This window comes from Pongo abelii, chromosome 11, assembly GCF_028885655.2.
Source record: "Pongo abelii isolate AG06213 chromosome 11, NHGRI_mPonAbe1-v2.0_pri, whole genome shotgun sequence".
In the NCBI taxonomy this organism is placed as follows: Eukaryota; Metazoa; Chordata; class Mammalia; order Primates; family Hominidae; genus Pongo; species Pongo abelii.
This window is the reverse complement of record NC_071996.2, coordinates 78582855-78595400: the sequence shown is the minus strand read 5'-3', so window position 1 is coordinate 78595400 and position 12546 is coordinate 78582855. Positions and strand designations below refer to the sequence as shown.

Here is a 12546-nt window from a genome sequence, read left to right as displayed (position 1 = left end):
GGCTCATGCCTGTAATCTAGCACTTTGGGAGGCCAAGGCAGGTGGATCACCTGAGGTCAGGAGTTCGAGACCATCCTGGCCAACATGGAGAAACCCTGTCTGTACTAAAAATACAAAAATTAGCTTGGTGTGGTGGTACACACCTGTAATTCCAGCTTGGGAGGCTGAGGCATGAGAATTGCTTGAACTCTGGAGGCAGGGGCTGCAGTGAGCCGAGATCATGCCACTGTACTCCAGCCTGGGTGACAGCAATACCCTGTCTCAAAAAACAAAAAAATACAGACTTGATTTTGCTTTTTTGGCCCATAAAGCCCAAAATACTTGCTTTTTCCTTTACAGAATAAGTTTGCTAACCCTTGGATTAAAGTACAGATGTTTGGCTTGGTCTTATGTAACAAAAAAATTACTATTCTCTTTGAAGATGTTAGCAGATTTCCTCTGCTTTTAGTAATAAGTTAGCTATCACATTAAAGACTGCTTAATCTATTTGGAAAAAAATTTTTATAGTAAAATCGTCTTTTTATATGTTTGTGTTTCCTTGAATTTTTACATAAATGATGTACTTTGAGTTGGGTATTCAGGTATTTGTTACCTAGAATTTCAGTGAAGAAGTAATAATTTTATTTATAAATTTAATTAATTATTAAGAACAATTATTTACATTTCATTTGATAATATTCAAGCCATAAGTTCTTCTTTCCATATGGAATAGTGTTTCAATCTGTATTAGTTAAATATTTCTAGAGGAAAACTAGAAACTTAAATAAATTGGTAAATTTTTTTAACATTATAACATTTGACATTCATAAAAGATATCCTCTGCGGTGATTCTTTCTGTTCCACCGTGCCAACCTATATAAGCGGGCAAATCTTAGAAATGTTTAATTTTGAAAAGTTATTAGTATTTTTTTCCATGTCCCTTCTCAGATGCAATAAGGTAGATTTTCTAGGTTTTTTAAAAAGTCGTGCTTAATATCTTCAGGCTTGACTAAGTAAAACATGTACTTATTTCCTTATAAACAAAGAGAACATTTTTATTACCAGTGTATAAAAAGAGATTTGATACTAATTTTGTAAATTAATGTGGGTGAGGTGTTGAAAGGAAAAAGAAATAGTAGAAAGTAATGTTTCTGAACACATTAAAAAATATTTGTATATATTTCAATTTAGAAAGGTGCTTTATACTATGTAAAGTCAATTTTTCCCCTAAACAGCCTGTAATATATAATACAGGCAAAAATATGAACTACATGTGGGTGAAGATTGAGATAATTTTTGTCTCTACACATCAGTTAAATTTTGAGAAATCCTAAAATGAGAAAGTTTTCTTGTGTTTGCTACCGTGTGTCATTTGGCATGATTTTTTTCTTATATCTAAATATCTTAATCTTTGATTTAGCTTTGATTTAAATCTTGTTTTCTAGATGAAGCATTGGATGATTTAAAATCCCAGAGGAAAAAAATAGTAAGTTAACTTTTATTTAAAATTAATTTATATTAAACTAATAAGAACTGAATAATTAATGTTTATGTGTTGGAAGTTAATAACTCTCCAAGGAAGAAATATGCTTTTAGATAGTATTTTAATGATGAAGTGAAATTGTGAATATTTTTGCTAGTTAATAATATGCTTTTAGATAGCATTTTAATGATGAAGTGAAATTGTGAATATTTTTGCTAGTTAATAATGATTGACAGGAAAAAGTAGTTTAGAAGGACTTTTGAGATTCTGAGAATCTATATCAGTTGGAAGCTGAGAAGTAAGTAAATGAGTCATATTGGAGGTCTAAATGAGGCAGAGAGGGTAAAAAGGTGGGTACCAGATTGTTTATTAGAGCTAAATAAAAAAGGACAAAATATCTCCACATGTCAGTTCTCAGGTTTTCTTGACACCAAGAAAGAGAGGGAATCAAGAAAATCGGTTGTAAGAGAGAAATTCAACATGAAAATACTGAAGAAGAGATGGGAGAGAGAGAGATAATTGTTTTCTTCAGAGTTTTCCACTTTCTATCAATAACTCTGATCACATGGATATCTATTGTGGGGCTGGTTGATGCATCCCTTCAGATGTGTTGGAAAGAGGACCAAGAGTAAGACAGAAGGCGCTCTAGATATTGATATATAGTAGTCTGTAATAAGTAATTCAAGTTGGTGTTTGACATAGAGCTACTAATTTTTTAATGATTATTTTTGAAGTGTGAAAATGATAACTGCTGATAGTATTATGTTGTATAGAAATGTATTTAATAAAATTTAATCAGGTGCAAATGATCAATTCAATATATTATAGTCTAGTATGTAACAAGTAATAAGAAACCAATATTGTGAAGGTTAAGACTAGCGTTAAAAATTATTCTGTGAATTGATGATAATAGATACTGGTTTTAAGGGCTTTAAGTACCTGAAAAGTAAGAGAACTTTAATTTTGAAAGGATTCCTTAGCTTTATTTGTTTGCTCCTTATTAGGTGTCCTATGAGGTATTTATCAAAATTGCATTGGCAATTTTGGTGGTCCTAAATTGCCAAACACAGAAATATCTTATTATTATGTTTCTGCTATTCTGCACATTATGAAACAGCCAGAAATTCAAAGTGAGGAAATACTGATGGTGTCAGTGATTTAGAAGTTGTGATATGATTGGTTTGACTTGCTGATGAGATAAAAAGAAGAGCTGGTACTGGTGATCAGAGACAAGTCCTGCTTATACCAAAATGGAGAAATATTAGTTAAAGTAGAAAAGATAAAGAGGAAGACAAAGGAAAGCAGAAAAGAAAAAAGTCCTAAGTGATGAGAAGCAGCCCAATGTCACTGGCATCATATGGCCAGAAAACAGGATCTTGAAGAACATATGATTTGGGAAAATCTCTCAATAGAGTAACAGAGCTGACTTGGAAAATTGTGTGAAAGGATACGTCAAGCTATTTACTACTTTTTAAATAGCCTTTAAAGGAATCGCAACATAAAAGATGTTTCATTTTAAGTCTGACAACAGTTTGAAAAGTTCAGAGTTCAATAGCTCTGCATGTTTAAATGGTTCATTAGGCCTCAGTATTAATAATTCAGTATGGCATTTCTCTTGCAGTTGACTAAAGAAAAATAAGTTGGCTCTAATTCACTTTATTAATTAAACACAATTTGCATTTACTTGATTATTGTTGGTTATAATACTGTTTGCTACTCGAACTAGTTTGTGGTCTTGACTGTTCAAGCCTTTAACAGAGCTGCTTTGAGTAGTTTTACACTTTGGTTTTTTTTTTTTTTTTTTTTTTTTTTGAGACGGAATTTTGCTCTTGTTGCCCAGGCAGGAGTGCAGTGGTGCAATCTCGGCTCACTGCGACCTCTGCCTTCCAGGTTCAAGTGATTCTCCTGCCTCAGCCTCCCAAGTAGCTGGGATTACAGGCATGCACCACCACACCTGGCTAATTTTGTATTTTTAGTAGAGACGGGGGCTTCGCTATGTTGGCCAGGCTGGTCACTACTTGATATTTTATTAAAAGTGGTTTCCTTGGGGATGCATCCCTTTAATCTGAATAGATTTGTAATGTAATTTGAAATTTGTAAAATTGTAATTTGTAATGACAGATATGAATTATGAATTGATTAAAAAGTTAAATTAGGACAGAGCATCTTAACAATATTTTAAGAGCTTAATGTAAGTATTATTTATAAAGTTAGGAAGTAATCTTTAGTTATCTAAAAAATTCCCAAGTCTAGATCTGTGTGCATTTTATCACTCACGTATTTTGTGGCCCTTTAACAAAACTTGAGTTTTTAATAATCACTGAGTAATCTGTGCAAGCAGATAATCCCTCTGCATCCGTGAGCATTCCTTCAAAACAGTTCAAAAATCAAGCTCTATCAAAATACATGAGTAAAGGTTACCTCTTTAAATGGCTTCATGAAAATTTTGTGCTTTTTTCAGAATAGTAGTCCTATGTGGTAATTTCTAGCATTCCTTGGGAAATCTGTTTTTCTGAATCCTGAGAAAAATCACTTGAGAAATTGGGAACCTGAGGAAAAGTGTTATAGTTCCCTGAGAATTAAAGCTTAACAATCAACTACAGATGTTACTAGTTCAAAGGAATTCACTAATGTCAGCTGAAGGCAAGAGCAAGAAATTCTGACATGCTGAGTTACAGGTTAATGTTGACATTTCTGGGAACAGTACAGAATCATAGAGAAGTGGTACAATCTAATCAGTTTTGTGGGCATTTATGGCACTCTCTTATTAATGGTGAGTCATTCTTGCAAATAAAAATGTTTATATACCTACTATAATTTATATAAATGTATAAAGTATTTTATACATTTTTATACTTTGTACAAAATCCTGTGCATGATATTCCATGAAATAAGTTTTGGAAGCAAAAGAAGTCCTTAAATTGGCAATTTTAGCTTTTATTCTCTATAGAGTTCTTAACCTTATAGTGGCTTAAAATGTTACATTTTTGTATTACCCAGTAATATTTTCTGGCTTTTCCCAGTGTTTGAATATTCACCTTAGGCTACACAATAACAGAAGAAACGCAAAGAATAAAGATGTGACTATTATTGAGGAATACTCTTATATGAAAGAAAATGATATAACATCTGAATTAGTAAAAACATCATCAATTTCAACAGCAAACCCCAAATCAGGGATACCAGACAGTATTTTCAGCATGATAAAAGGATGAGTTTATATGGTATAACATGCTCCCTAATACTCTGAATTGCAAAGTTAATGCAAAATGAATGAAATGAAAGAAAGTTTTCTCACATCTGGAATACTTTTCATGAGTAAATATTGGTTAGGGAAATTAGTGCTTCGTGTGTTTTAAAATTCTGTTTCAAGAATGATGATTTTAGTATTAAATATTTGTAGAATTGTCTTTCAAAACTTAAAAAGTTTTTTCTCACATTTATTTTGTGCTAGTGTGCCCTTTTAATGTTTTCTATGATGTAATGGCTGTATCAAGTAGAAATAATTTTTACATGTTATAGAAATATACAGTCTCATCACAATGTTGACTCTTAATAGAATCATGTATTTATTATTCTATCTTTTAAAATAAAAAAGCCTCTAAAACCTTTAGTACAACCGTATTACAGAAAAATGATTCATTCTTTAACGATAGCTGATGAGCTCAAAAATAAAAAATTGCAAAAAAATGTTATAATGTTTTAAAGTTTACGAATTTGTTTTGAGCTGCATTCAAAGCTGTCTTGGGCCACATGTGGCTGGTGGCTAAGGGTTGGACAAGCTTGATTTAGAGAATTCTCAAGAATTCTAGTTTCTTGTTCCTGAATCTTGAGGTTAATATGTTGAGTTTTTGGAAATAGTTTGTTTCAGGCCCATTCTGAGTAATTGAGGTGTCACTGAAAATTATGTTAATATTTTAGGCACTGTTGTGGACTCTTTCTCCTACATTATATATTTTTAAATTGCACAGTAGTGCTATGAAGAAAGTATTAAAATATCTATGCAGAGGAGAAACTGAGGCTGACAAACATGCTAACAGTCTTCCTAAGAATGGAAATGTGCATTGAACCCAGATCTTTTCTCACTTTGAAGTTTCAAGTTCATGTTCTTTCCACTGAACAGTGCATTTAAAACATATTATTACTTAAATGTTGTATGGGTGTGTGTTAAATAAGCTATTATATGAAAATATTTTGTTAGAAGTAAATGCAAAAAATGGGAAATAGATTTGTATCTTTTAGTACTTAAAAACTGATTTTATTTAAGATAAATAAAAACATAGTTACACTTGAATACTTGCTGAATAATCTACCAGGAATGCAATCATTCGATAAAGTAGCATTTTGGTTTGGAGTTTTGTGTGTTGTTTTAAAGATCACAGTTTAATCTTTTTAAACCTAGTAGTAGTTTTAGTCTAGAGTTACCTGTCCAAATCAGTATGACTGTTTACATTTACATTATTTAAAATGAAATAAAACTACAGCTGGGCACGGTGGCTCACACCTGTGATCCCAGCACTTTGGGAGGCTGAGGTAGGTGGATCACTTGAGGCCAAGAGTTCGAGACCAGCCTGGCCAACATGGCGAAACCTCGTCTCTACTAAAAATACAAAAATTAGCTGGGTGTGGTGACACGCATCTGTAATCCTAGCTACTTGGGAGCCTGAGGCAGAGAATCGCTTGAACCCGGGAGGTGGAGGCTGCAGTGAGCCGAAACCACTCACTCCAGCCTGGGTGACAGAGTGAGACTCCATCTAAACCAAAACAAAACAAAAGTACAAATTCAGTTCCCCAGTTGCACAAGCAACATTTTAAGTGCTCATTTATCACATAGGGTTTAGTGGCTACTATTATGCTGACATAGACCATTTTCATCGTTACATAAAGTTTTACTGCACAACACTGCTAAAACATCAAAAGTCTAATGTGTAGAGATCAGGGATTTGTTTCTTTGATATTCCATGTAGTTTGTTGATTTGGGGATGTATTTTATTATGCCCTCTTTCTACCTCTGTTCCTAGTTTTTTGTTTTTTTTTTTCTAACTCTAAAGTGATAGTATAAACATCTCCTTTACATCAGAGAAGTCAACTTGCTTATTTTGAGAATTTATCATAATTTTGAAATAGGAAAATATTTTAGTTTCATTAAACCAAGGCAAAGCTAATAAATCATTCATCTAAGTACCTACCTCTTAAATGTTGAATTGAGTGTTTAATGAGGAATCTGTTAACTGCTATTGTGGCAGCATATTTTTAACTCAGTAAATGTGCTTTGGGTTGCATTTTAAAATAAATGTCCTTTGGAATGAATATGACATTTAATGAATCTAAGTGGTCATCAGTGGTCACTGAGTAAGAAAAGGTTCTTTTCCAATTTTTGCAAAAGCATTTTATCCTACACATTAGGTAATTTGTCATTACTATGGCTGTCTTGTACTAAAGTTCAACTTTTTCTGATGTTGAACTAGCTGTAACTGCTAGTGATACTTTACTAGCGATTATATTTTAAGTTAAACCCATGTATTAAGTTATAAAGTGACTTGAGTGCGTGGTAAATAAAATGCTACAATAATGAAGTGATTTAATTATAGTCCCTAGTGTGAACATAGAACTCAGTAAAATTTTTACTTAAATTCTGTGCTCAGTTTTTTCCTCTAAAGTTGTTTGAGTCTAAGTAAAAAAGAGGTGAGGGTTATCTTTTAAAGTCATTTGAGCAAATTCCATGGCTGTTCTCCCAGTTAGTGAGTTTTCACTGCATTTGCAGCAAGCTAATTGCTTCTGCTAATAAATAATCTAAAATCGATGCTGACAGCAGTTAATTGGCACAGAGATTTTATTTTGTAAAGCTCTTCGCTAACGACCTTCTTTAAATTAATAGCATTAAGTGCTATGAGGAAATAAATCTGAGGAATTGCCTGTCATTTGCTTGTCATGTCTAATAACTTCCAATAATGATGGCTGATAGATTTTTGCACATTCCATTATTGAAGTTGGTGCATGTAATTATTCTCCTCATTATATGTAAACAATTAGCAATATTTGGTATTTCCTTGCAGTAAAGCTGTTAAGTACAAGTAACATATTAGAGGTTAGAAGCCATTTTAAAATCTGGATTTTAATTATTCGAATGTAGGAAGTCTTTCATTCTATTTGGATATATTAAGGGTATTTAAACCATTTTGAATAGGACTTATACAAATAAGTAGTGTGTGTTTTGAAATGTGACAATTTATGGAAATTTTTGTTTGTAGCTTGAAGAAGTAATGGAAAAAGAAACTTACAAGACGGCTAAATTAATTCTTGAAAGGTTTGATCCGGACTCAAAGAAAGCAAAGGTAAGACTGTGATATCACTACTATTTTATTATAAGTTACAGATTGTAATAGGTCACTGTAATAACATTATTATAATTGACAGGAGTGTGAGCCGCCATCTGCTGGAGGAGCTGTAACTGCAAGACCTGGACAAGGTAAATAACTTTGTAGAAACTGCTGCTGCTGTTGGAAAGATCCATATTTACCCAAGTGAGTTCAAAAGTGTGTTGGAGGTGTGCAAAAACTTATGTAGAATGCTTTTGTGTAAATTTATATTTGGTAATTTGGGATATGACTTAGGGTGGATGGCAATAATTTTATTTCATTTTGATTTTATGGGAATATGTTAAGTTAGGATATCAAATATGTGTTGAGATTAAATATATCATTGGTTTTAATCTTTTAAAATTTAAGTAATTTCATCAATATTTTGTAAATATTTCCCACTTTCAAATAATAGTCTCTTGGAATATCTGTTATTATGAAAATCCTTACATTTTTATGTTTTATTTTTGAAAAATGTTATGATTTCTGCGAAATTTTAAGTTTTTTCTAAAATAACACTTTAGAATAAAATAATTTAGAAATAAGAAAAATGAAAATTGAATTATTGCTATATAATGTTAACTATTTTTGAGGTTGTATTACCATATTATTAATGAAGTCATTACTATTACATCATTAAATGTTATATAAAATTTTAACAGTCGTTATATTAAGTGGTTGCATAAAATATTCTCAAGACCGGCATGGGAAAAGATATTCTGAGTTTGCAATGACTTTTGTCTTTGGTCTTTTCTTTAATAATATAGTTTGTAAGGGTTTTGTTGCAATATAGAATATGTTACTTTTAAAAATTTAACTTCAATTTTTGCAACCCCCCAGAATTATAACCTGCTTTGTAAAGGTAGGATGACATTTAGACCTTTGAAAGGAAATCTTTTTATAAGTATTCACAAAGATCGTGGATATTAAATAAGTCATAATAGGTTTAGGTTTTCCAATTGGCAGGGCTATATGGGAAGAATTCCTTCTACCTCCACATTTTCCATAATTAGGATTTTGGTTCATAGAAATGTTAACCTATTTTTTTTTTATTTTGAAGCCTTCACTTTTGCAAAAAGTAAAAGTTCACATATGATTAAAATGAATTAGGCATATATACTTGCAATGAAACTCCTACTTTCATAACCAGTTTAAATTTTTCTACAATGTGTATACTTTCTAGTAAATACAAAAACATTTTTTGGCCTATAAAGCAGATTTCTATAATTTCTAAAGCATTTTGTATAACTGGTACTAATTTTTCAAGAATATCTATGTCTGTCTGTCTATCTATCTATCCATCTATCTATCTATCAATCAAGAGACAAAGTCTGGCTCTGTCCCCCAGGCTGGAGTGCAGTGGCACAATCTCAGTTCACTGCAACCTTGGCTTCCCCGGTGCAAGTGGTCCTCCCGCCTCAGCCTCCCAAGTAGCTGGGATTACAAGCATGTGTCACCACACCTAGCTAATGTTTGTATTTTTAGTAGAGATGGGGTTTCACCATGTTGGCTCAGCTGGTCTTGAACTTCTGACCTCAAGTGATCTGCCCACCTCGGCCTCCCAAAGTGTTGGGATTACAGGCGTGAGCCACCATGCTCAGCCAAGAATATTTTTTAGTTAAACTCTTAGAAGCAGAGAGTAGAAATATTATTTCTAGGGGTGGAGAGCAGGGATGGGAGAAATGGGGAAATGTTAGTCAAAGGATACAAAATTTCAATTATTTAGGTGAATAACTTCAGGAGATTTAAGTACAGCATGGTGACAATACTAATACTGTGTTGTATACTTGAAATTTGCTAAGAAAGTAGATCTTGTGTTCTCAACACACACACACACACGCACAGACACACACATAAAGGTAACTGAGTTTTTGGATTTGTTAATTAGCTTGACTATAGTAATCTTTTCCCAATGTATAAAATACTTTAAAAATGACCTTAGTGGATGTATTTTTAAAATGTGATATTTTGTAGAAAGCTGTTGCTATTAGTTTTTACTAATGTATGTTCTGTCTTATTAAAGAACAAAACTATGATCCCCTTTACTAACATTCTTAAGTATTTATTGATATTTAGGCAACATAATTATTTTAAAAATCTAAATTTATCTTTTCTTAGTAACGTTTGAAACCCAAATAATTTTTTTCCTTTTGATGTCTTATTGAAATTATAGAAAAATGATTGCTGATCTCTCTAGCAATCATTTTTCTATAATGCATGCTTTGGATTCCTGTGACATTGCTTTTGGATATTCTTTTAGGAAGAATTAACATTTAGCTATAATATTGAATAACTGTTATGTGCAGACAATATGGGAATAAAGAAATAAATGTAACATAGTTTTTGACCTTAAGCTTATGACCTAATTTTTTTATTTTAAAAAATACTTCTTCTGGGGTACATTATTGTAGTGTTCTTTGTTCTTCCAAGTATGTAGTAATTAATTGCTGTTTGGAATTTTTTCTTAACTTTAAAAAAGTTCTAAATTATATCCCAGCTTTATTCTACTTTTTGAGAATTATACTTCAGTTTTGTGTTTAATTTACTCATGTTGAATATCTCTTAGTTCCTATCATTTCTATAGGTGACTTAGTCATTAACTTTGTTGAATTTCCATCTTTCCGTGAATTTGAAGTCAGGTCTTTATTTTTTTGCTGAACCACTGTTCTCTGTTTTACTTTCTTATTGTTTTTAGAATTTAGCGTGTTTCTAAACTTAAACAATAGAAAGTGGAAAACAAATACTAAAAGATATATGTATGTACCTATGTGCCCTTGAAAAGATCTTTCCAAAATGAATCTGATTGTGATATCCTTATCTTAGTAGCTCTCCTGCATGATTGCTGAACCAGAACTTTGATTCATGTGTACTAGGCATCTTTCTTTTTATTTTTTGTTATGAAGTTGTTCATGATGAATATTATTGATTATACATTTTGGGGATATCTTTGATTTGCTGAGGTTTAACACTGAAAGGAGTATCATGTTTACCAGACAATTACCCTCAACTGACCTAGTCCCTACACTCTCACCCCTTAATAGACTTTATTTTTAAGAATAATTTTAGATGTATACAAAAATAGCAAAGATAATATAAACACTCCCACCTACTCCTGTGCTGAGTTTCTCTTATATTAACATGTGGTACATTTGTTACACTTTGATACTTTATTGTTAACTAAAGTCCATAGTTTATTCATATTTCCTTAGTTTTTATCTGATGTCTTTTTATTTCTAGGATCCCATCCAGATACAACATTACATTCTGTTGTCTTGTCTTCTTAGGCTTCTTTTGGCTCTGACAGTTTCTCAGACTTTCCTTGTTTTTGATGACTTTGACAGTTTTGCCCCAGCTCTTTTCTATAAGGAATTTTTATCTATGGGTGCTTAATCTTAGAAAATCAGGGCCATCACTTGATATGAAGGAATAACCAAACATAAAAGTAAACATATGTATATATACACATTAAATGGAATTATTTTCTGCTTAGATGCTTAGTATTCTAGTTCTGTAGAAATTATAGACTGGGAGATGGAAAGACTTAATGTCTTTAGTATATTAAAATGTAATAGTTTGGATGTAAGTGAAAAATAGAATTTGTCACAGTGTAAATTCCTGAATAATTTCTATAGATTTCTAAAGAAATCTAGATATTTGGAGCTGGTGAAAATTAAACTTGTCTTTAAGGTTTTAATTGGTATACAGAACTAAATTTCATTTTTATGCAGTACTGTCTGATTTATTCTTTTTTTTTTTTCAATAAATGTTTACTGAGTGCTATCTGCCAGGTACATTTTAGGCCCTGGTGATACAGCAGTGAACAAAACAGGTAAAAACGTTTCTCTCCCTTTGTGGGGAGTGAGGAGATAGATAGACAGTAAATTACTGTTAGGAGAAAATAAAGAAAGGATGGTGAATAGGGAGTACCTTGAGTGAGGGCAGGTTGAAATTTAAAACAGGATCGTCAGGGAACACCTCATTGATAAGGTGACATTTGATGAAAGAAATGAGAGTATGAGCCATTTAGATACCTGAGGGAAGCACATTCCAGATAGAGGAATCAGTAAGTGCAAAGACCCTGAGTGAAGAGCATGTCTGTAGAACAGCAGGGAGGCCTGTATGACTGGACTAGACTGAGCAAGGGGGAGAGTAGGAAGAGTGGCAGTGAGAAAAGTAACAAGGGAGCATCTCATGTAGGTCCTTTGTAGAATGTGGACCATTGCAAAAACTTCAGTTCTCAATTAGGTTTTTTTTTTTCTAAGAAATTTTGTTTTGTTTTGAGCAGAGTATTGACATGGTCTCAATGATGTCTTAAAAGGAAGTCTACTGTATTGAGAAGAGGCTGCAGAGGGAGCAAAAGTGAAAGCAGGAAGATTAATTAGGACGCTACTGCAGTAATGTAGGAAAGTGTTTGATGATGGCTTAGACCAGGGATATCCAATCCCTAGGCTACACTGGAAGAATTGTCTTGAGCTACATATAAAATACACTAACACTAATGATAGCTGATGCTAAAAAAAAAAAAAAAAATCTCATTATGTTTTAAGAAAATTTACAAATTTGTGTTTGGTTACATGCAAAGCCATCCTGGGCCACAAGCAGCTTGTGGGCCATGGGTTGGACAAGCTTGGTTTAGACCTTGGTTAGTAATATTGGAGGTGGTTTTTAAAAATAATTAACTAGGCCAGGCATGGTGGCTCACACCTGTAATCCCAGCACTTTGGG

The 12546-nt window shown here is 32.5% G+C and overlaps 1 protein-coding gene across 3 annotated transcripts in view; it reads left to right on the top strand.

Annotated features, from left to right (window-relative positions):
- LNPK (lunapark, ER junction formation factor) overlaps positions 1-12546 on the top strand; it is an 80599-nt gene that overhangs the window by 30069 nt on the left and 37984 nt on the right. For all 3 annotated transcript variants that reach the window (NM_001132700.1, XM_063712487.1, XM_054548671.2), the window contains 3 exon segments: positions 1425-1465; positions 7714-7797; positions 7880-7931. In NM_001132700.1, coding sequence (NP_001126172.1) covers positions 1425-1465; positions 7714-7797; positions 7880-7931 — 177 coding nt within the window.